The 24,086-nt window shown below is 56.2% G+C and overlaps 1 protein-coding gene across 8 annotated transcripts in view; it reads left to right on the top strand.

The window, feature by feature from the left end:
* The window catches only part of ATP9B (ATPase phospholipid transporting 9B (putative)), a 154,402-nt gene extending 130,316 nt beyond the window's left edge, over positions 1–24,086 (top strand). For 7 of the 8 annotated variants that reach the window (XM_072952379.1, XM_072952375.1, XM_072952376.1 and 4 more), the window contains 14 exons: positions 405–566; positions 1,273–1,365; positions 3,146–3,229; positions 3,421–3,591; positions 6,142–6,240; positions 7,990–8,079; positions 10,534–10,678; positions 10,792–10,856; positions 11,396–11,551; positions 11,638–11,702; positions 16,085–16,193; positions 20,131–20,188; positions 20,912–21,115; positions 23,690–24,086. In XM_072952379.1, coding sequence (XP_072808480.1) covers positions 405–566; positions 1,273–1,365; positions 3,146–3,229; positions 3,421–3,591; positions 6,142–6,240; positions 7,990–8,079; positions 10,534–10,678; positions 10,792–10,856; positions 11,396–11,551; positions 11,638–11,702; positions 16,085–16,193; positions 20,131–20,188; positions 20,912–21,115; positions 23,690–23,826 — 1,638 coding nt within the window. In that variant the 3' untranslated portion in view covers positions 23,827–24,086. The other variant, XM_072952378.1, reaches the window with a different exon arrangement.

Raw genomic sequence — 24,086 nt, 5'->3', positions numbered from 1 at the left:
TGCTGCTGGGTCGGCCTTGGACCCCAGGCCCCACCCCCGGTAGACATGGTCACCCTGGAGCTGACCACTTGCCTGTTCACTGCCGGTCGAGGTACACCAGGGATTCTGATTGCTCCCTCTCGCATGGTGTGCCCGGACCCAGCCCCACCCGCTCCAAGCCTCCAGCCTGGCAGGTGTGCTCCATGTAGACGTTAAGCCCTGGCTCTGAGCAGCTGGTCAACACAAACTGCCACAGAGGTGTGATCACCGTGGTCTTTATCTCGAAAGCGAGGCCAAGGCACTCCGTCACGCTGCAAATGGCTTCCCCGCAGAGGTGGCACGAGACGCGGCCACAGAGACAGTCAGGCCCTGGACGCAGCCGAGTTTGCCTCCTAGTAGCCTCACCTCTCGCTGGTCTCCCCCAGGTGGCCCTGGTGCAGTGGACGGAGAGCGTCGGCCTCACGCTGGTCAACAGGGACCTGACCTCCATGCAGCTGAGGACGCCCAGCGGCCAGGTCCTGACCTACTGCCTCCTCCAGACCTTCCCATTCACCTCGGAGATCAAGCGGATGGGGGTCATTGTCAGGGTAGGCCTGGCCTGTTCCCAGCCGGCCCTCAGCCACGGTCACCGGGAGGACGCCGCACTGGGTCCCGGGGACTCACTTCAGTGCTTTACGCTTGTTGCGGGTTTTTTTTTAAAAAAAGTCCAGGCTGATCAATTTATGCTGGAAAGCCGGTGTGGCTCTGGCGGTAGTGACTTAAAACCACCCCCTGAGACTAAAGCGGAGAGCAGGTGGGGTTGTTTGTGAACTTTTGACACCGGCTCAGCCTGCTTTGTCTTGTTTCCCGCAGCAGTGACGTGCCACAGAGTTCAACTGAAGGATGATTTATGGCCATAAAGTTGCTAAAATATACCCCTATTAAATTTTTTTTAGCAAATGCCACAAGTACATCTTGGCAGTTGGCTAAGTGAGGAAGCTTACTCAATCAAACCATGAAAATTTGAGAGAATTAATGTTTACCTTACAGTCCAAGGCATCTAATCACTTACAAATTTTATTGCAAAAACCTCCGCACAGCGTCTCGAGATCTGTGGTTATGTTCGGTTATGTTCTTGGTTGTTGAGTGCCCGAGCATCCAGGGAGGACGTAGCCCTGCGTGGAAGGGCGTTTGGGGAGTGCGCCCCTCGGGGTTTGCTCAGAGAACTGCTTTTCCTGGCACGGTTCTGCTGGAGCAGCTGAAACCTGCCAGGAGCAGCGTGGCCTCTACCCTGTCTCCTCTGTCTGCTTGCAGGACGAGTCCACGGCCGAGATCACGTTCTATATGAAAGGTGCGGACACTGCCATGTCCACCATTGTCCAGTACAACGACTGGCTGGAGGAGGAGGTAAGAGCTGTCTGTCCACCGAGCAGCATGTCTTTCCGCGACGCGGGGGCCAAGGCAGGAACGCAGCACCTTGTTGGGTGTTGATGCTCCCTGGTGTCGCTGGGATAAACTGAGGCCCTGCTTGCCAGCCAGACACGACAGCTGTCAGAGACACATCATCTGAGGTGATTTCAGTTCCTCTCGATTTTGAAAAGCAGAAAGGATAGGAATGCCGTTACTCGGTCTACTTTCCATGTAAACATTCGGGGTTTTGTGTGAGTGCACATACATCAAGGTGGGTCCTTATGGAAAATACTTTTTGTTAGTGACAAAACGGCATTACTGGTCACTCACTAAAAAATTCTGAAATAATACTGCGTGCATAGTCCAGATTATATTTTAATGTGATATTTATTTTATGACCTAAGTTATTTGCAGGGAGATTTTAATTAGGATTTTAATCTCACTCTGATTTGTGCGTAGGATTCACCTTAAACACAGAAAATAAGATGCAAGTGTAGCCGATCCTGTATTTCCTTAAGTTCTCCCTGAGCAAACGTAACACGTTCAGCTTCACGAGGTTATATTGTTTGTTGTTTACATTGATGTGTTAAGAAGAAGTTAGGTTTCAGAGTGAAACTAAATTATTGAAGTTACAAACAGCGCTCTTTACTTGTGTGCTGTTGATGGGCCTCGTGTCCCCCCGGCCCCGAGACGGCCTGGCAGCCCAGCGGCCGCACCCCGCGTCCTCGGCGGTTATTGGCAATATGAGTCAATAGCTCCTTCAGGCGCTGGATTTAATCAGAGCCATGAATAAATTAAACTCCCTGAAGACCTAGTGACATGCCATAAAAATTACTTTTGGTCATAATGATGTGCAATTAATTATAAAATACTTGTTTAATTTATTTAGCTTTATGAGGTCAAATCGATAAATGTCTTGCAACAGACAGATAATGTCAGATTGTTTTTCACAAAGATAACTTTATTAAAAATCCTTTGTCCCTTTATTTCCAACATTGTATTTTCTCCCGTAGATAAATCTGGCCCTCCACCCCTGTCTCTGTTGTAACATTGTTACCATCTGCAGGCCTTTCCCTCTGTTACAAAGCCAGCAGGTTCTCAGGGCCTGTGTTCACAGGGGCTGCTCCATGTCAGGACAACGCCCACGTTGGATTCTTGGCTATAAACTTGTGTTCCCCAAATACTGAAAGACTAACGCTAACCCACACTTTCACCCATACGATGGAAAGGCCCAGCTTTGTCCCATGTGCAGGGTCTGATGGCACCGTGTCCCGCAGGGGAGGTGCTGCGGGTTGGCCTCCTGCTCTCTGCCCCCCACCCCGACATGCTGTTTGTCGCGAATGAAACAGGAAGTTAGAACGGGTGGGGCAGCTAGAAGGGGCACCGTGACCCCCTCCCCCCGGCGTGCCCTGGCTCCCCCGGGCCGAGCGCGTCTGAGGTGGGGCCCCACGAGCTGGGACCCCTGCCAGCCCCTCCTGCGGGTCACGGTCTGCATGTTCATGGGTGGGTGGGCGGACACCAGCACTTGCAGTGCTGGCTTTCAGAAAGCCTGGTCTGAGGTGGAAGAGAAGTGTTATCTGGGGCTGGCACTGTGTGCCTTCATGGCTAGTCCCCCTGCGTCCCCTCCCGAGTCAGGAAGAGCAGGGCCACTCCCACGGGGACTGGCCAGGGCGTGGGGATGAGAGAGGCCTCCTGCAGCAAGGGGCGGACGCAGCCTTGGGGCCTTGTCACGGTCGCAGTGGGCTGGGCTGTGTGCGACCTGCATCTCCTCCTGCAGTGTGGGAACATGGCCCGCGAAGGCCTGCGCACCCTCGTGGTGGCCAAGAAGGCGCTGACGGAGGAGCAGTACCAGGACTTCGAGGTGAGCCCGTTCCTCCTCCCCCGAGGTCGCCTGCCCGTAGGAGGCCTGGCGTCCCTGTCTCGAGAGCTCGGACCGCCCGTGCGGCCACAGCCTCCTTCCTTGGGGAAGGGGCGCCAGCGAGGCACAAAGTGTACATTCCTCCAGGGCGGGCGGACCCTGTGCGGCCGACAGCAGGGCCCGTCCATCCACAGAGTCGATACAACCAGGCCAGGCTGAGCCTGCACGACAGGGCGCTCAAGGTGGCCGCGGTGGTGGAGAGCCTGGAGCGCGAGATGGAGCTGCTGTGCCTGACAGGGGTGGAGGACCAGCTGCAGGCGGGCGTGCGGCCCACCCTGGAGATGCTGCGGAACGCCGGCATCAAGGTAATGATCCAGGCCGGCCTCCACTCCCCAAAGGGCATCCTGTGCCATCAGACGAGGCTACAGGTGTGGGGGCTCCTTGAGCAGAGGTTGCTGCCTGCTCCCATACCTGCCCTTGCAGAACCCCGAGCCCCTCCCACTGTCCCTCAGACACAGCGGTCCCTCGGGCGCTCCACCCCGCCCCTTACTGGCCACCTCCCATCTCCTGGGCGAGTCCGGCTCCTCTGCTGCCCTCCCAGTGGCCCGTCCTCAAGCCGGCCTCCCAGCTCAGCTTCTCCCCACAGCAGCCTCCTCGTCCTTGGAGCCTCCATCCCAGTGCCTCCATGAGCGAGGGCGTGAGTGTGTGGGTCTGGCATGGCCACCGGTCCCCTCCCTGAGGATGCTCCACGTTCACCCTCCAGAACTTTCTGTCTGGCAGAACCAGGTGTTAAGGCGAGGTCACACAGAGACCACTGCACCCACTCACTTTATCGATGTTTGGTGGTTTTCCCCGTAAACTGCACGAGGCCCGTGCCCCCGCCTGCTGCTCGCTGTCCTGTGGTCCTCTCCTGACGGTGGGAATCAGCGCGGGTGCCGCGGGTCCGTTTTCAGGGAGCTACTTTCCTGCCTTACGTGCTCCCATGGAAGCTGAGAGGTCCATTACTTAGGGAAAGGTGAGAAAACTAATTTTAGTGCTGCCTCGAGCACCGGCCCTCCTCTTTGAGATGGAGAAGAGGACTGCAGGCTGGTTACTGGTACCGGCTGGACCGGAGAGGCGGCACTGGGCCGGTGTCACAAGGCAGCACTGGGCCGGCGTCAAGTCAGACTGCACCCAGTCCCAATGCAGACAGTGCCGTGCCAGGAAGGGTGTGGGCAGCAGGGACCCCGAGACTGTCCTCCAGCTCAGGGGGCCCCGGCAGGGTGTCGGGGTGACCTCTGGTTTCTGCTTTACCGTTTGGCTGGGAGTTCAAATCAGAGCCGCTCAGACTCAGAACACTTGAACGATCTCAGCCTGACTGACTGTACAGCCAGAAAGTGATTAATTAGAGGCAGGCGACCTGCTCATTTTCCTGCAGTTTTTCATCAGCTTCCAGTCTCCTAGGTCTTGCCTGTCAGCATGGCCGAGTGGTAAAGGTTTCTTGTGTGAAGATTTGGGAATCTATTGACTGCTAAACTCGAGGACTTTCTGGAGTTCCGCTCTTTTTCCTGTACCTTTTCTGTGAAGAAACAGACTCCTTCATCTCATCGTAGTGCAGGGATTTCAGACAGTCCTCTGACACTTACATGTGGCGCCCCGGCCAGATCACACTGTTCCTGAGTCACACCCGATTCGTCAGCAGCCGGAGTTCTTGTCCTCTGTGTTGACTGCTCCCAACTGTGTTGTTGTGATGTGTCAGAATCTTAGCTCCAGGCCAGTGGAGTGAGTGTAAATGCCAAATAAATACAAAACACAAATCCTCAGACTCTGAAGGAGCCACAGCAGATGGTCAGTGTACCACGTCAGGTTTCTGTTTCCTGTTTCCAAAAATGCACGTTTACGTAAGACGTCTGAATGATCTGGCTGATAGTGAGACATTACTGAGCGTTTCCTGCTGATACGTGAAGTACAGATAAACCGTCCCACTGTGTATTAAACGTCCGGATTCTGCTCTCTTTGGGGCCTAGGCAAGTTTATATATGTAATACGTGCACGTGTGTGCTTTTTTAAAGTAACGTGGCGTTACTTGCATGACTTATTTGCTGCAAACGGCTTTCGGCTTAACCATTGCCCACTTACCCATTTTAAGCCTCACTTTTCAACTGAAAATTCGCAAGTCAGAGCCAGGATCTCAGGCTCCTCCCAGCTCTGCGAGCCCAGCCCTGCGAGCCCAGCCCTGTGGCCCTTCCAGCCCGCTTGCTTGGCCTGCAGGGCCGAGCACACGCCACCTTTTGACGTGCACAGGTGTCCTCGCTGGCTCAGCCGTGAGGCTCCTAGACCCCAGCCATCCAGGCCTCAGCTGCCTCCACACCTCACTTTGCTCTCTCGTGTGTGTCAGTTAAGCAAGTTGGCGGGGCCGTTTTTATTGTGGGTAAAATGAGTACAACAGAAGACTTACCATCTTCACCACCTCTGAGTGCACAGCTCATGGGCATCACATGCACTCACACTGTTGCACAACCGTCACCCCATCCGTCTGCCTTCACTCTTTTTATCTTGTGAAATCGAAACTCAGTCCCCATTAAACACTTACCGCCCCACCCCTCCCCCAGCTCTGACAACCACTGTCCCGCCTTCTGTCCCTGGGACTCTGGCTCCTCTGGGGACCTCACTTGGGTGCAGGTTTGTCCAAAATGAACCTTTTGTGACAGGTTCATTTCACTCAGCATAATGTGGTAGCAGGTGTCAGGACCTCCTGCCCTTCGGTATTCCTGTATGGACAGACTGTTTGGGTTATCTGTCGTCCACCGATGGGCACTTTGGCTGTTGTGAGTCGTGGCGTCGTAAACATGGATGTGCAGACCTGCTCAGGGGGAGACCGTTCCAAAGGGTGGCGGTGTGACGAGCTGGAGCTCACCAGCGTAAACTCCTCCCAGATCTGGATGCTGACCGGGGACAAACTGGAGACGGCCACCTGCATTGCCAAGAGCTCCCACCTGGTGTCTCGAACGCAGGACACTCACGTCTTCAGACCGGTAAGTGCCCGCCTCAGTGACGTCCGATTTAAATGTTTTCTCTCACAATTAAAATCTACTCGTTTTGTGAAAATGTATATGCAGTTATTGATCAATTATTAAAAGTCTGTTTTAAAGGAGAAATAATTTTCTTACTCAATTTATAAAAACATGATGAAGTAGATTTCTATTAGTTACATATATTAAATGTGAACAAAAAGCTGCTTTTGATAGAGTGGAATAAGTTCTAAATTCAAAAGTATTTTTCTGTTGTACTATTGGAATTATTTATTAACAGCTAAATATTGCTTTTAAAACAGACACACCACAGGCATTTTCGGTTCAGTTTGTGGAAGTGTGAGGACACACACACATAGTCCGGGGGCTGCTTGTGTGAAACTGGCTCTAAATACAAAGTAGAAATGTATTTTCAGTCTCCCACCATTTTCAGATTAAATGCTCTTCCATAATTGGACCAAAGAAAATTAGTTGAAATTATCTAAATTTATGTGTTTACTGTATCTGTTAGTTATGATGAAATTTGATTCAAACAAAAAATAAAAGTTTCTTGGGTCTTGATTGATGGCGGCCTAACAGACATTGTGTGTGTTTGTTCCTCCAAATGGAGCCCGTGCACCTACAGAAATTGCGATGTGAATATAATTTACATGTAAATGTAGTTCATTTCCAAGCATCGGAATCACAAATTAGGCCCTGCAGACTACTACTTGCAATTAAATTATTAATGATTCTGATAAAACTTCAGATCAGTTTTTGTTGACTTTCCAGTGTTACAGCACCACAAATAAAACCACGATAGCATTTCCATAGTAAAACCTGCCTATTTAAAGATGAGTCTGGGATTAATTTGGACCACGTGAAATTTCTGGTTTATTTCAGTCTTGTCATTTCCTTTATGTCCCAGAAAATCTCCACAGGAAGAATGTCAGAAACTGGTATGTTGGTTTCTGAAATGTTTTCATTCTGAAATTAATGATATTTCGAGATTATGACCTGATTTCACTCCTTTAAATCCTTAAATCCTCAGACATTTACTTGCTTGAACTAACAGAGTAAGTTGAGACCCACGGCAGAGACAACAGGGATAGCTTTATAAGCCGTGTGTGTCACTTGGCACCTTGTGAAGACATCTTTAAAGGAACCGTGAGGATTTCGGTGTCCTGCCCCGCCCCCTGTGCCGTGAGGCACTCGGCTTCCTGGCTGACGTGCACCGTAGTGGGACTGTGACTCCAAAGACCGGCGTCCCTCGCGTTGGAAGTCCCCCACCCGCTACCCCTTTGAAAGTACAGAAACGTTCAACTGATAGTGATCGTGCTCTCTTACCGAAATACGCTGATGAAGGCCGTGTCTTCCCCCGCTGCACAGAGACCGCTGTTAGCCCGTGGTGGGGGCGGGGGCGAGGGGGCGTCTCTGTGGACAAGCCAGCTTCTCTGTCCCTTTTCTCTTGTTGTAATGGTGTGCGTGCCCTGCACTTTGCCACGTAAGATTCCTGTTGAGCTGCTGTGCGTTGGAAGATACTCCGTGTTAAGCAGGCATTTATTCCCAGAGGAAACTGGAAAGAGCTGTTTGTCAGTTTCATGTCAGTTTCCCGTCCATTCAGGACCGAAGGGCAGGAGGTCCTGACACCTGCTACCACACCTCCTGTCCTGGAAGTGTCTGAATGTCTCTTGTGATTTGTAAATCAGGGCCTACCTGTTGGTGCCTCTGAGTGGAAACGTTGTGATTCGGGTCCTTTCCCTCTTCCTGCAGGTAACCAGTCGGGGAGAGGCCCACCTGGAGCTGAATGCTTTTCGAAGGAAGCATGACTGTGCGCTGGTCATATCCGGGGACTCCCTGGAGGTGAGGCTGGTCTCAACCGAGCAGGTGTCTGTCCATCTCCCTGAAAGTGAAGCTGGTCTCGACCAAGCATGGGTCTGTCTGTCTCTGTCTGTCTCAGCCAAGCCCCTGCCTGCTCCTCCTGCTGGCTGACTCTGGGCTCCCGAGTCAGGTGCACTTCAGCAGCCTCTGCCGGCCCCCGCTACTTGTCAGGCCTCTGCCGCCAGGGCAGAGGTCTGTGCCCCCGCGGGGACCAGCGACTGCCTGCAGCAACATCACACGAGGTCAGGGTGAGAAGCTGGCCCTCGGTGCTTCGGCGCTGGCTTATTTCAGGCTCATCAGAGCTCTGCTTGGGCACTCGGAGCTGCACTCCCTGCCGATCGCTCGGCGGGCCTTGGTCTTGACTCTGGTGCCCACAGTCCTGGTCCTGATTTGTCCAAACCCGAGTTTCCAGAGCTATGCCTGGGACACAGGAAACAGGAGCCTGGAGGCCCCGGCGGGGGCCTAGGCAGCTGAGGCGTCCAGGCCAGTCCTCTCCTCCCGCCCCTTCTCTCCCCACTCTGCTTCAGGTCTGCACCTAGCAGGCCCGGCCGTTGTCCCTCTGGTCACGCTCAGGTGGTCAAGCAGGCCACTGAGGCCAGCCGGGCTTGAGGGAGGGGACAGACCACACCTCCCCCGGAGAAGGGGCATGATGGCCGTGCCCCCATGAGCCGCCCCAGTTTCACAAGGCCACGCGCCGCACAGGTTGTGCAGTGCGGAGGCTGGTTCCCTGAGCAGCTTCTCCCCCGGGGGCCGGTAGGGGGGCCACGCGTCACACGGCAAGCCCCTCCACACTGCTGTGGGTTCCCTGCATCGTGCGTCTGGGGCTGCTGTCCCTGCCCCGCCGCCCCCAGCTGCTGCCCTGTGGCCTGTGTCTGGGGGTGGAGGACTTGGAGGTGCTCCCCCCACTCTCCCGGGCCTGACCGAGCGCCCCCCTCAGCTTGTCTCCGCTCTGCAGTGCCGGCGTTGCCAGTGTTTACTGCGTGGTGGGGGCTACCAGAGCTGCTCACCGCCTTCAATATCTGACATGTTCTCTGTCCCCCGACTCCCGCCAACATGGCCACGGAGCTGCTATTCGGCATTTATCCCCCACTGCCTGCTGCTCGTGTGCCCCCTGCTCCCCTGAAGGACCAGGCCCCCTCTGCTCTCGCTCTCCCAGCGCCTAGCCTCGCCAGGCAGTGCCTCAGGCGCTGGGCCTGGCGCTGCAGGGCCCGTGTCCCCCGGCCTGCAGGTGTCTGTCCCTCTGGTCCCCCTGGTCCTGCCCAGCCGCTGCTCCTGCTGGGGGGTTGCTCCTGGGGGCTGGGCCGTGCTGGTGCAGGGGCACCCTGCTGTCCGCCCGGGGTCCCCGAGCTGCACCCCAGCTCCCGTGCCGTCCAGTTCGCATAGTGTGCCGTGGTTCTGCTGCTTCCTCCCAGCTCGTGTCTCCGGGTCTGGGGGAGGAGCGATGGCCGCCCCCCCCCCCGCCTGGCCCCGCCTTCCTGCCTTCCCTCCTCCACCTCCCGCCCCTCAGCTGGAGGGTGAAGGTGGGTCTCGGCTCCACACCCGCGGGCCTGGGCCTGCGCGTGCCCAGCGCAGGCTCCTCTGCACTGCCGAGCCCCCGCCACCTGTCTGCCCGCCCCCTGGGGTCCAGGCGCTGTGCTGCTGCCTCCGCCCTTCCCGCCTGCCTCGCAGCTCTCTGTCTCTGCCGCTGCCCTCACGGGAGCTGGGGAGGGACCAGCCTTTACGAGTGTGTTTTGCTGCATCTAGTCCCTAAATTCACGTGTCGTATGTGGCAGCTGGTGGGCACTGGAGAAGACGGAGGTGGAGAGCGCGTGCGCCCCCCGCCTGCCTCCCTGATCCTGCTCCCCGAGCAGCGGCCCCTGCCCTTCCTTCTTGGCCCCTGCTTCTCGCTGAGCACCTGCCGTAAACGTGGGTTTAGCTCACCTCCTGGGTTTTAAGCGGCAAACTGCCTAGAATCACCTCTCGGCCCGTCACCGGGGCACAGGGTCCCCTGCAGGCAAACGTGCAACCGTGGTGGTTGGCGCTGCGGGGGCTCCGAACCCTCCCCTCTGATGGCCCGTCCACCTTGCCAGGTGACTTTGGGGCCTCCAGCCCAGCGCGCGGACCCACGCTCCAGGCAGCTGTGGGGAAGTTTGTTTCCCCGAGGGCAGGGAGTCGAGCTGACATGCTGAGACTGTTCTGTGGTAGAGATCAGAGCTCTTTTTAGCCGGCCACTGGGACGGCGGGGCTGAAGCACCTGCAGGAGACAGAGAACCAGGAGAGCTCTGTGTCCCCGACTGCCACACGCCCACCGCTCCCTTCCCGCCGAGGCCCTGGGCGCCAGCCTCCTGTCCGCCCATCGCATGAGCCCTGCCAGCCGGCAGGGGCCGCAGGCTTTTCTCCAGGCCTCGCTCCTCCAGTCCCAGGCCTGCCGCGGAGGGGTCATGCCGTGTTTTGCAGGTGTGTCTGAAGTACTACGAGCATGAGTTCATGGAGCTGGCCTGCCAGTGCCCGGCCGTGGTCTGCTGCCGCTGCTCACCCACGCAGAAGGCCCGCATCGTGTCCCTGCTGCGGCAGCACACGGGGAGGCGCACCTGCGCCATTGGTGAGCACTGGGGGAGATGCGGGCCTGGGAGTGAGGGCAGGGTGGGTGTCGTCTGCCGGTCAGCGGGGCGAGCTCGTCCAGGCTCCCATCTCCCTCACTCTCCCTGCTCCCAGGTGACGGCGGGAATGACGTGAGCATGATCCAGGCGGCCGACTGCGGGATCGGCATTGAGGGAAAGGTGCGTTTGTCTGGGACCCACAGGTCCTTGTGGCCCCTCCCTGGGCTCCGCAGACCTCTCGGCCCCTCCAGCTCCTTGCCTGCGTCTCACCCACGGCCCCCTGTGCAGATTTCATGTCTTCTGACCAAATGGGGGCTGGGGTCTGTCCTGTGAGCTCCGGAAACACACCCAGAGGGACCGGACACGAGCCTGACCCCAGCCTGTCACCTCCTGGCACCTGGCGGTCATGGATCAGGTCACGGCGTCTAGCCCTCAGCAGCTGGGCAGGGGAGCGGTATGGCGGTTTCAGCTGTGAGGTGCCCGGCTGGGAGAACCGTCCTGAAGGTCTCTGCTTAGTTCCCATGGCCCCGACGATGCCGGAGCTGATTTCTGTGCTGTCCTGGCGGGCAGCCCCCGAGGGTGGGCGCACCACCCTGCTGGCCCTCTGCCCCGCGCAGGCCGCCAGCCCCTTCAGCGTGTGTGAGAGGGCTCAGTCCTTGTGGCCCGCTGCTGTGGGAAGGAGGGTTGCCAGCATCCTGACGGCGCTTCTGTGGTTCCAGGAGGGCAGGCAGGCCTCACTGGCGGCCGACTTCTCCATCACGCAGTTCAGGCACGTTGGCCGGCTGCTGGTGGTGCACGGACGCAGCAGCTACAAGCGGTCAGCGGCGCTGGGCCAGTTCGTCATGCACCGCGGCCTCATCATCTCCACCATGCAGGTGCGCGGGGTCTGCGTGGCGGCGGGAGCCGGGTCTAGGCCGCGTGCCAGCCTCCAGGACTCAGGGGCTGCTCTTTTCTCTCCAAGGCTGTGTTCTCCTCCGTCTTCTATTTTGCGTCCGTCCCCCTGTACCAGGGCTTCCTCATGGTCGGGTAAGTGACGTCACCGCGGACTCCACGCCATGTCAGGAACGTGGGGCTTGGAAAAACCCGCCGGGTTCACTCAAGCAGCTCCCCCGCTCAGCACTCAGGGATGCAAGAAGCCCGTGTCCACTCACTGGGGGACCTTGGAGGCAGCCCCTGTCTGCCTGTCCCTCCTCCATCCTGCTGTTGAGTTTTCTCATGGAATTTCACCTTCCCGGGGAAGCCACGTTGGTGTCAGGGACTGTGTCGGATCCGAGGGTTTTTAAAGCATTCCGGGGCATGATGAGGGGGGCTGGTGACGACACCCTCGCATCCCAGCACAGAGGAGGCCCCCTGAAGCCTGCCTCCTCCTCAGGACGGGACAGGAAGTTAGCAGCAAAGATCCCCATGGTCAGGAAATGCTGGGATGGGGCGTGATGCTCCAGAACAGGCACCATGGGGTCTCCCTAGGGTGACGAAGCCTCAGAGACACCGCCGAGCAGCTCCGAAGGTACCTCGGAGAGCGGTGTGGGGTCTGGGGTGCAGCCCTCCCACACCTGTGTGCCTTGAGTTACTGAACAAGCCAAGTTCTTAGAAGGACTGGAGTGTACCCTACCCCAGAGAACACATGCTTGCTCTTCCCAAGTCCCCCCAGGCTGGGCGCTGCGCCCGGCCACCTGCAGGCCCCAGCCGCCTGCTGCTCATCACAGCGCTGTTTCGTAGATTACCCCGAGAGCAGGAGAAGCCCAAAGGCACAGAAAGCTCCGGTGTTTTTCCACGTTTTCCCGGGGCTTAAGGCTCTGTCATAACGGTTGCACTGACGACCTGAAACCGTGCAGGATGTGCGCAGTGGCACCGAGCGCAGCTGCAGTCTGTCAGGTGCGTGTCTTCCTTGGAGGCCAAATGGAAGCATCACCTTCTCACTTTGTTTCTGTTTTGAAAGTGTGGACCTGAAACTGTGAAAGGAAGTTTAAGGGACGGTGGTGAGTACTCTGACGCAGTGCCCTGGGCGACGGGGTTACAGCGCCAGGCACCTGCCCTGCTTCCCTCTGCAGCCTCGTCCGCATCGGCACCTGTGTTCTTACTTTTTTTATTTTTGTTTTATTTTTGTTTTTGTGTTTTAAATATATTTTAGTTGAGGTATAGTCAGTTTTCGGTGTTGTGTCAGTTTCTGGTGCCCAGCTCAGCGCTTCAGTCACGTAGGAACGTACACATATTAGTTTTCATAGTCACTTTAACCGTAAGTTACTACAAGATACTGAATATAGTTCACTGTGAGCACCTGCGTTTTTAAAGCTCCTATTTTATTGGCTTTTACTGAGACTTTAAAGAAGTTTCTCTGCATGTCTGTCCCTTACATGAGGCGCCTGTAAATTCTCTTGAGCTCTCGGACCCTGGCTTTGGTAGGAAGGGAGGGGCATGCTTTCAAGTTAAGCTTCTTCACAAATAAACAATACAACGGTTTGCCTGCCTGGAAAACAAATACAAAGAACTGGTCAGGAAGCAAGATGATGTTTTTATCAAATAAAATCTAACCAATTAAATCCAACCAGAGCAAATTAACGTCCTTCTGTGGTGGAAAACCTGCAGGGCAGTTGTTAGGGTTCAGCTGCTCCTGTCCCACTGTCTTTATCCTCGTTCATGTTGCTAGCTCTGTAGGAATTGATGGCCCCGTTGAGGCCCCGCCTGGGCTGGTGGTGACTTTGGGGCTCGTGCAGAGGCATCCCTGTGGCCCCCTCGAGCCCACCTGGCAGCATGCAGCCCACTCCCCACACTCGCTTCTGCCCGCCTCACTGAGGTCCTGGGAGAGGCCTTGCCTGCCCCCCAAAAAGCCTCCCCTTGTCAAGGTCCTTCGCGGAAGCCCCGCGTGTGTATCATGGCCCCTTAGAATTCAGGCTGCCTGTCAGCGCATCGAAGGCTCCAAGAGACCCGCTCAACATCGTCAAACCAGACCCCGTCTTCGCCAACACCTACTGACGCCCACATTCAGGCAGTACCCCAAGGGACACACGGTCCACTCCAGCCAAGGTGTCCCTAGGGGATGGCAGCAGCCAGCCAGGGTGTGTGTCCCTGCAAGGGGCTGGGATGGAGAAGCGGAGTGAGGGTGCATTTGTTAAACTACCAGATGCCGTCTCAGCGGGGAGCCCAGGTGGGTGAGTGGCCGCAGAGGGGAGACATGGCTGTAGGCGGGGAGGACGGGCATGCACCGGGGGCTGTGCGCTCAGGCCTGTCACCGAGGGCACGACCGCGGCCGCTGGGCACCTCACCCTCCAGCTCACACTGGGAGACAGGACAAAATATGGGGAAAACTGTTCAGACAGTGGACAGCAGGCAGTAGGGACTGATGGCCGGGAGAAGGGATGTTGGTAGAACTGAGACCTGAAGCCCTCGGGACCTTGGGGGCAAAGATGTCTGAGGCACAAGATACATGAACTGGTAAAGAAAAAAGTGACAAAGTGGACTTCATCAAAATGAGAAGTCTTCACTCTTCTGAAGACACTATTAACCAAATAAGAATGCAGACTGGGAAAAACTGTTTTCAGTACGTGTATCTGACGAGAACTTTGTATCCCAACTATTCAGTGATGTCCAAACAACTCATTTTTTTAAGAAAAGGCAAAAGATTTGAGCGTACATTACGAAAGAAGATGTAAGAATGATCAGGAAGCACGTGAAAATTTATCAACATCGTTAGTCACGGGAAATGCAAACTTCAGCCCTATGAGGTCCTGCTCGGAGGCCGAGTTAAGAGACTGGACGGGGCGGGGGCGGGTCAGCAGGCCTTTTGGGTGGTGGGAGCTCTGCCCTGTGACCTGGCGGCAGGCTGGAAGTTACAGTCAGGTGAGTTCATTTATAAAAGTGGTGATTTTTTTTTTAATTTGATTGAGAAGCTGGAGAAACTTCTGGCATAGTGAGAACGGAAGGCCTCGTCGGTGCACTTTACAAAGACGGGGCCCGCGGGACCTGCGCGAGGGTCGTGGGTCGGGCCACGTGCGCGGGGCTTCTTCCCTGCACGGCTGCCGGCACTGCCGGGTCGTCGGGGGCTCCTGAACACCGGGCACCCTGAGTCCCTGAGTTCTGAGACTAACAAGAGTAGTTGAAGATGTGGAGGAGTTAGAAAGTACTCTGCCTAGTCAACCTGATGAAGAAATTACAGGTTGACTCTGGTAAAGAACTCAGGCCCGGAGTTGTGCCCCTAGCAACGTCCACCTTCTGAGAGCAGATACCGATGTCTCCCCCTAGAGAGCGTGCTGCCTGGGACCCGCGGTGGTCTGAGAGTCAGAGCAGTTGCGCTGGTGACTGAGGAACCCGACATGGCAGACAGAAGTGCCCGGGTCTCACATGTCATGGCGCTGGCAGGTGGGACGGCGCCGTTAGATTCTCCTTCCTGGTCCTCTGCCACTGGTTCCGTCCCAGCCTGGACGCTCCCTTGCAGTGAGCTTGTTGGAAAAAACCCAGTCCCGCTTGCAGGGAGATGGGATAGATGTCCTGTCCTCATTCCTCCCGCTAAGGCCGCTGCAGATCCTGGCTGCCACACGGAGCACTCAGACGACGGCCTGAGATGGGTGAGGGGGCGCCCCGGGGATCCCGGGGCCTGGACAGCACTCAGCTGAGCCCCGGGGGAGAGCTCAGTCCTCCTCAGTCAGGGGCCGGCCGGGAGGTGAGCAAAGGGCTTGAGCAGCGGGCGTGGGGCGGCCCAGGAGCCCACACAGAGGCTTCGGCACCACCGGCCGCCGGGAAGTGCAGGTGTAAACCAGGATGACAGTGGCAGGGAGTACATGTGCCCAGCGACGGTGGGAGTTCAGGGTCTGTGCCCTCATGCCTGCGGTGGGACAGGAGGCCTGGAGGACGGTCGGCAGTTTCTTCTGAGACTGGATATGCCCACCACGCAGTCCGGCCGGCACTCCTGCCTGAAGTAAATGAAAAAGCCCGTGCAGTGAATGTACACAGCACTTAGACGTGTAATGACCCAAAGCCCTTCAGTGAGTGACCTGGGTGCACGACCTGTGTGCCCACAGCCCGAGTGCGTGACCTGGATGCCCCCAGGGGACCAGGTTGGGTCCCCTGGAGTGACAGGAGCTGCAGGATGGAGCACAGCTCGGGGGCTGCCGGCTGAGGAGGGTGGGAGAAGGGGCCCCGGGCAAGGGGCCGGGGTCTCTGTTTCCTCTAATCACTGTACGCAAGTCTGCAGCGACCTCAGAATAGAAGGTTTAATTAGGAAAAAGCAGATGCCACTGCCTTTGGGCCTCTGTGGCCTGTGGGCCTGGCCCTGAGCTGTGGGTCCATGCGGGTCGCAGGTTGCTGGCTTGTTTCTGTTCTGTCTGGTGCTCGCGCCTTTGGCCTCTGGTTCCAGAGGTGTGTGCTCGTGGTGCCGGGTCCCTCCCGTAACCTGCCTCTGCTCTCCCTCCCAGGTATGCGACTGTCTACACCATGTTCCCGGTGTTCTCCCTGGTGCTGGACGAGGACGTGAGGCCGGACACGGCGATGCTCTACCCCGAACTCTACAAGGACCTCACCAAGGTGTGCCCAGTGACCCGGGGGGACGGTGTTTTCTCACGCTGGTACAGTCCAGCTCTGACGTCACGTGTACAGTGGTCGTTTTAAAGGGTGTGCCTTGCCCCTCGTGCGACTTTCGGGAGTGAGGGCCCAGTGGCTGAGGGAGCTCTCGCCTCTTTCTGTGTAAGGGAGACTCCAACCTGTGGCTCCAGCTGGTCCGCGTTGCTGCCCCGGGGCAGGCCCGCCGGGCACAGGACGCAGCACGCAGGACCCGCAGCCTCGGCCCTGCTCCCTCTGAACGCCCCCGATCCTCTCTGGGTGTAGATTTCGGAACTGGAGAACAGTCAGAGACACATTTCTGTCCCTGAGACCAGTGCTGCTGTTGCAACGATACTGCTAAAGAAGAAGTCCCGGGTGCAGAGGCCCAGAGACGCACTCTGGTAGGATTGGGTGTTCCCAAAGAAGCTCTAAATGTGCCGCGTGCTTTATGAAAGCTTGTTTTCACAGCGGGATGGAGGGCGTGCCCAGCGCCCTGAGTGAGCCGGCCTCCCCGCAGGCCCCGGCGTTCCATTTCTGTGCAGGTGACCAGCAGTTAGAACATGTCAGTTCCCTGGAGGCGGGACGCCAGCCCACGTTGTTGTGACAAGAGCTCAATCACTCGTCTTCTCCAGGCTCTTCTTCAAGACCCCAAACCTGTACTTTTTGTCTTTTTGATACATCTTTAAAAAGCACGGTAGCGCTAAGGTGCTCAACGAGCTGACCTGATCAAAGTGTTTTTCTTACTGAAGTGAGAGACACGTTTTGAAGCTTCATGTTGCTTCTGAGCACAGCCCTCTGCGCCCGCTGGCCCAAGCGGTACCTGTGCCGCCTCGGCGGGCGGCGCCATGCGGGGCTGCGCTGGGGGCTTCAGACTCAGGGGACGTCGCGCTGGTCTCACCACGCCTACGCTCAGCCAGGGAGAGAAATCAGGAGTTCGAGACAAACGAACTGACAGTCGAGCAGCCGCGTAGGACGCCTGCCAAGAGCGGCCACAGGGTGCAAGGCGCTCATCCCAGAAATAGCTTATCTGGTGGGTTCCGGGCAGAAACCTGAGGTCTCAGCAAATTCACGGACTACCTCAGAGGTGGGCAGGGCGCACACCCCGGTGCAACAGGGGAAGGCACGCCAATGTGCAGTAAAATACCCTTTTTTAACACTTACTTTTTATACTAAGAGTGTATATACTCCAGGCATCGCAGATCTGACTTACTGCTCTAGAAGATCAGCCAGTCCTCTCCCAGGACCTAAACCTCACCCGCACACATTATCTGTTCGCTGACTGTTTGGTGGATTCACAGGGAAGAAATGAATCAATTAAACAAAGGCCACTTTTCCTTCCCCTTCCTAAAACCACATGGTTTTCCTCCCTTACAGAGAAGGGTGTGTTGGTAACAACGCCTTGGTGTTCCTCTTTTGGAGGTCAAGTTTGGCTTTGAATTATTAAGCTTTTCTCATGAGTACAGTTACTTCTGGTTTCCTGGGGGTTGCCAGCATGGCAGAAAGCTTAGGGCCTCATCCTTCCTAAATCTGCAGATGACCGACTTTACCCTAAATGGTCTGTGGCCTCTTAGGAAAAGCCACCTGCACGTGAGACCCAGGGGTCAGGACTTCAGTGACCCCTGGTCAGCTGAGCCAGCCTGTGTGGCCCTGAGATAGTTCGGACTTGTAAGCTGTGAATTCAGTTGCCAGTGCGTCGTGGCGTAGTCTTGATGAATGGAACTGCTCACTCTCTGCAGAGACATCTGAGTTACAGCTGGACCAACTGTCGAGACAGCCAGCAGATAGCAGTCCTGCATCCGAGTCCTTGAAGCCTAGACCTTGAGCTGCTAGAACTACTTCACTACTTGTATTTTCTGTTGAATATTCTCAGAAAGGTTTTAACTTTTGACGTATATGTTTGTATCCTTATGTAATTAAAAAAGTGACAAGGCAAGAAAAGGAAATTAAAGGCATAGAAATTGAAAAGGAAGGAATAAAAATGCGTTTGCACATGTCATAATTTTCTATGTAGAAAATCCCAAATGATCCACAAAAAACCATCCTAGACTAGTAAATTTAGTAAAGTTGCAGGATACAAGGGGAAATATTTTTAATTATTTCTAAGTCTATATAGTAGCAGTGAACAGTTGAGTTTTGTGGTGGGAGGTAATTAGATTTGTTTATTTTTTTATTGGAGGTACTGGGGATTGAACCCAGGACCTTGTGTGTGCTAGGCGGGCACTCTACCGCTGAGCTGAAGCCTCCCCTCTGAACAATTAAGGTTTGAAAAACATCTTAAAACACTTTATAATAGCACAGAAAAGTGAGATACAAGGTACTTGCAGGATCTCTGTGCTGAAACTATAAAACCACTGAAAGAAGTCTTTAACAGGTATAAATGCATGTTTGTGGATCAGAAGGCTCAGTGTTGCTGAATGTTGACAAGCTGGTCCTAGAGTTTATGTGGAAAGGCAAGGGGACTAGAATGACCGAAACAGTTTCGAAAAAGAGGAACCAAGCTGGAAGACTCACAGTGCCCTGTTCACTGGCAAAGGACAGCACGTAGGCCAGTGGAGTAGGAGAGAGCCCTGAAACACAGCCTTGGGAGCCAGATCCTTGTCCAGCCTGGCCGGACCCAGGGGAGGGTTCAGACCACTGGTCGCCCATCAGCAAAAGCAGAACCTCACCCACACCTCAGGTCCCACGCAGAAATCCATCAAAGTGGGCCACAGGCCTAAATGGAAAATGGAAAACTACAAACTCCCTGGAAGAAAATTCAGGAGATGTGCGTGACTTTAGGTTAGGCAGCACGTGTTCAGATGCGCAGTCAGAAGCATGATTCACAAAGGGGAAAACTGATAAATTGGGCTGTGCCGTAATAATTAAAAACTTTTTTTCTGTGAGTGACACTTAAAAAAATGAAAAAAACCCACAGACCAGTAGAAAATATTTGCAAGTCACACTTTTGACAGAGGACTTGTACCCAGAATATATGAAGAACCCTCAAAACTCAAAAAGAAGACAACCCAAGGTTTTAAATGGGCCAAGACCTGAAGTGACACCACACCAAATGTGACGGCAGTTACCGACTTTGTGGGAAGATGCTCAGCACTGTTTCTCATCGGGGAGTAAGTGCGAGGCACCACGGCTCCTAGAAGCACCGGTGCCGGAGCCCTGGGGCCTCCTCGTGCCGCTGGGAGCACAGCCACTTGGAAGACGGTCCACGGACTCCTGTCAAAGTCACACTCACGGCCCGGCCATCACACTCAGGAGAACACGTGTTCACACAGAATCACGGCAGCTTGGTCTACCTGCCAGGGCTGAAGCCACCAGGCGCCCTTCCCGCGGCGGGGGTTGGGGGGCGGGTGCAGCGCTAAGCAGGGTCTGGTTGGCAGACGGAGGAGGAACCACAGGCGAGCCTTCAGTGCACCTGAGCACCAGAGTCCACGGCCAGTGCGATGCCCCCTGGGAAACAGAACTGCGGGAACAGGGAACAACAGATGGGTGGCTGCCAGTGACTGGGGGTGAGGGGTGCCTGCAAGGGTGCAAGTGGGGAAGCTTGGGGGTGAAGGACGGCCCGTCGGCACCGTGGTGGGAGCGTGACTGCATGTCAGGACCCACAGAACCGCCCACCCAGGAGCTAGGTGCAGACTGTGCTCCCGGCCCTGACCTCAGACATGGGCCGTGAGTCATGTAACCACACGGGAGGGGGACGGCCCCAGGTGACTTGGGGGAGCATCTGGGAGCCCCCGGGAGGCTGGAGGCAGAAGGACCCACACGCCAGCCTGGGCGGCAGGTGGTCCATCCCTCACAGGGAAACTGCTGGGGCCCTGGGCCACGGCTGCCCTCCCTGCCTGGGGGCCTGGGTCTTTCTAGAAGTTGCCCCCAGCGGCTTGAGTGTGCGTTCGGCTCCAGTAACCAAGCTCTTCCACTGTTTCCCCAGGGGAGATCCTTATCCTTTAAGACCTTCCTCGTCTGGGTTTTAATCAGTGTCTACCAAGGTAAGACGGGCCTTGCCCTCCTGGACGGAAGGCTTCTTGCCCTCCAGTCGCAGCATCGTGTTCCCCTCCTGGCTGACGTTCAACAGCTTGGAATGTCATCGGCAGTTGAGCGTTGCCTTCTGCTGATCTCGTAAACCGACCCTCCAGCAGCTGGTCCTGCCGACCTCTTCACAGGAGACGTGGGTTGGCACCTTCTCCTGGTGCTTGTCACCTAAAAACTGACCTGTTTTTAAATAAATGACAGTCCCCAAAATTTAATAAACACTTATCACGCTGTCTGCCCCACACAGTGGCTTGCTTTCTGGTGTGGCAGGAGGACTTGGAGACATCTGAATTACATAGTCAGAAGCAGTCCGCTGCGCTCACTCGGTGTCCCAGACAAACCAGAGACTGCTGCTGTGTGACTGGCGGGCGGGCCTGCCGGGTCCCACTGAGCGTGTAGCCGCTGCGGTAGTCCAAGTGCAGGCGTGCTCCCCTCCAGGTGTCAGCGCTCTGAAGCCTCTGTTTGATGTCTCTGGCTGATCCAGCCAGTCCACGTCTGTCCTATTCCTAATGCAGAGTTTAAGCACATCACTGACCATGGATGCACGCAGCCCCAGACCCTCAGTGTTGCTGGTGTCAGCTCCCTCCCTGGGCGCCCTCCCGCCACTTGCCCGGTACAGAGTGTCCGCCCAGGTGAAAAGCATGGCGTCAGAAGCCCTGCCCACCCTCGCTGTTTTCCAGGCGGCATCCTCATGTATGGGGCCCTGGTGCTCTTCGAGTCTGAGTTTGTGCACGTCGTGGCCATCTCCTTCACGGCCCTCATCCTCACGGAGCTGCTGATGGTGGCCCTGACCGTCAGGACGTGGCACTGGCTGATGGTTGTGGCCCAGTTCCTCAGCCTCGGCTGCTACGTGGCCTCGCTTGCTTTTCTAAATGAATATTTTGGTAAGTTGCCATGGAATTCTTCTTTGAATAATTGTCTGTTACTGCTTTCTAAACATTTTCTTGCTATCACTTCTTAAGACATTATCTTAGACTGTGGATCAGAATAAAACCCACATCAGACCTCACAACACAGACGCCTATTTTTGTGAAGGACTTAACTTCCTGCAGGGACACGTAAAACTCAGGTTTTCACTCTTGGCTTTAAAATGATACTGAAGTTGTGCTGGTTCTCCCAAAAGAGCCGTGTTGTTTGTCCCTTTTCCTGATCGAAGCAGCTGAGGCTGCAGGGGAGAGGGACGGAGCCCAGAACCCCAGGGGTCACCCTCCCTGCCGCCTTGTTTCCCCCAGGCCGTGGGCACCGTGCCTGAGGCTCCACCCTGGGCAGCCCAGCTGCCCGGCAGACCGCGGCGAATTCGGGGCCGTGCGACCACGAGGAAGCAGCCTGTCCGCTGTGTGTGCACTGGGCACAGGCTGGCGGCCATGGCCTCCCCCGGCCCTGCAGACGGAGGACAGGGTGGTCAGACTCACTCCCTGACAGCCAAGGAGTTACCCCAACCTTGCCCCTCAGGGGACCAGCGTCGCCTGTGCCCCTGCAAGACGTGCTCAGCCCCTTCCCAAGACCCACCTCCCCTGGCCCCCCGCACCTGACCCTGATCAGACCCAGCTCTTCCCCTCCCTCATCAGAGAGGCCATCCTGAGGCAAAGTGGGTAGCTCCCTCTGTTCCGGACACCAGCCGTCTAGGGCAGGCGGACTTCCTGGACAGAGAGATGAGCCTCCAGGCCCGTCAGGTAGGGGAAGCAGTGTCCCGTGGTTCTGTGGTCAACGTCATTGTAACTACAGCCACGGATTATGAACCATCTCCTCCTTCACTCCGGGTTGCTCTTTAGATGGTGTCTGTTCAGGCAAGTTTAACGTAGGGATTTATGAATTTTGTTCCTTTTCTGTAACTTTAACGTTATAAATGGGAGAGACATAAGAGGGTCATTAAAGTAGAAGTTGGGTGAAGAGATGGGGAAAATATTAAAAATGCATATTTTTGTGTTAAAAGACACAGTCACCAAAAAAATAGCTCTGGCATGTAAGAAATGGTTATTTTCACATGGTCATCGCTCAGTTATTTTGTTTTAAGGGTAAACATTTGTTTTCCTGTGTGAACGTGAGTTAGTGTGGTCAGCATGCGAGCGATGCTCCGACCTCGGGGCCTCTCACTTGGGCCCAGGCCCCCACTCCAGCACCGACGTGTAGGCCTGGAGCCAGAGCCAACAATGGGGTGGGGGTGCAGCGCCACTGTGGGCGGTGGTGTGGACCAGCAACAGAACTGGCCGGAGCTGGAGGCGTGGGGGTTGCTGCAGGGACACGCTCACGTGTCGAGTTTGGTGTGGGAACCAGGCGGCCAGGAGCCGTGGTATCTCGGTGCCCGGGAGCAAGTGTGTTTGCATTTGGGGACCAGCTGGAGCTTTCCAGGTGCAGGTCCAAGAGGGAGTGTTGCCCATGCTTTGCAGTCCTGCTGGGGTAGCGGCCGGTCCAGTTGTGCTCAGAAGGTGTGTGTGACCCACACTGGGCCCGCGCCGCAGTGACGGTGCCTCCCCTGCTGTGGTTCCTGTGATCGTGTCTGTCTGTCCTCACCAGCCGGGCACCTGAAATGTCTGACCCCCCCCCCAGCCTGCCCTGTGCGGTCTGTTCCTGTTTTGTTTCCGAGAGGGGGGAGGCAGGGGTCTCTGGGCGCTTTCTTAGCTGCGCGCAGGGGCCCCTTCTCCCCGGAGTGTGGAAGTCTGGCAGAGCTCGCGTGACGGACGAAATCACCGTCTCTCCTGCCGTTTGCCGTGGGCTCTTCCCACAGCGGCAGCCCGGAGGCCCTGGGCCCCTTTTGGTTCTGCGGCCCCTTGGGGTGGGGGTGGGAGTGGGGGGGTTGCTGGGCATCCAGTGTCCTCCAGGTGTCGTCCCCACGACACTTTGCCCTTGAAGTTTTAGGCTCGAGCCATTGGAAGACACTTGGAGGGTTTAAGTGCAGCCCATGCCCTGCGTGTCTGAGCCCACGACTCCTGCCAGGTTGGGATCCTCGGGTCAGGATCAGACGCTGGGTCAGCTTTTCTTGGGGCTCCTCCCACTGTGAGGGTTAGATTGGCCTGTTGCATGGAGAACAGAGATCTGCCCCAGGGGCACTTTGAGGGCGACTGGAGAACGCGTCCCCTGTGATGGCAATGTGGCACGTGCACCTCAGGAGGACGTGGGTGGCCTGGACAGTGTGAATGAGCCACAGAGGCCACGCCCCGTGGTGTGACCTCGGGGACCAGCCCCACGAGCTGTGTGGTGTCTGCCCTGAATAGCCAGCAAATAGCGTTTGGTGTGAGTACTTTGGTTTCATGTGTCTTAATCTAATTGTTTTATTTCATTATATACCAAAGGAATTCATTGTTACATTAAAGGAATTCATTGTCATATTAAAGGAATCGGTTGTACGTGGCGTCCAGGGAAGGCGGTGCCTCCGTGGGGCCCTGTGGTCAGGGCGCAGGAGAGAGCCCCTGGCCACGGCCCTCCGCCGCCTCTCACACTGTCCCGGGTTCTCTCTGCAGACGTGGCCTTCATCACAACCGTGACCTTCGTGTGGAAAGTGTCGGCGATCACGGTCGTCAGCTGTCTTCCGCTCTACACCCTCAAGTTCCTGCGGCGGAAGCTGTCCCCTCCCAGCTACTCCAAGCTCACCTCCTAGGGCCGCGCTGCCCGCCCGGCTCAGTGGACGCTCGGGGTGCAGGGCCACTGAGTGGGTCGGGAGGGCGGCCTGGAGGAGCGGGCACCTGGACGACATGCCTTATCTGCTGGGCGCAGGTTTCCCTTCCTTCCTTCCTTCTTGTTTTCCAGAATTTAATTTCCAAATCGAAAATGAGCCCTCATTATTTCACCTTTACTGTAAAGCACTGATCTGACTCTGGTGTCCGGAGGAGTGAATTAAAGTTTGCTTAACACTCCGCA

This window comes from Vicugna pacos, chromosome 30 (assembly GCF_048564905.1).
Source record: "Vicugna pacos chromosome 30, VicPac4, whole genome shotgun sequence".
Lineage (NCBI taxonomy): Eukaryota > Metazoa > Chordata > Mammalia > Artiodactyla > Camelidae > Vicugna > Vicugna pacos.
Note: the sequence above shows the minus strand (reverse complement) of the source record. Positions and strands in the feature narration are given on the sequence as shown.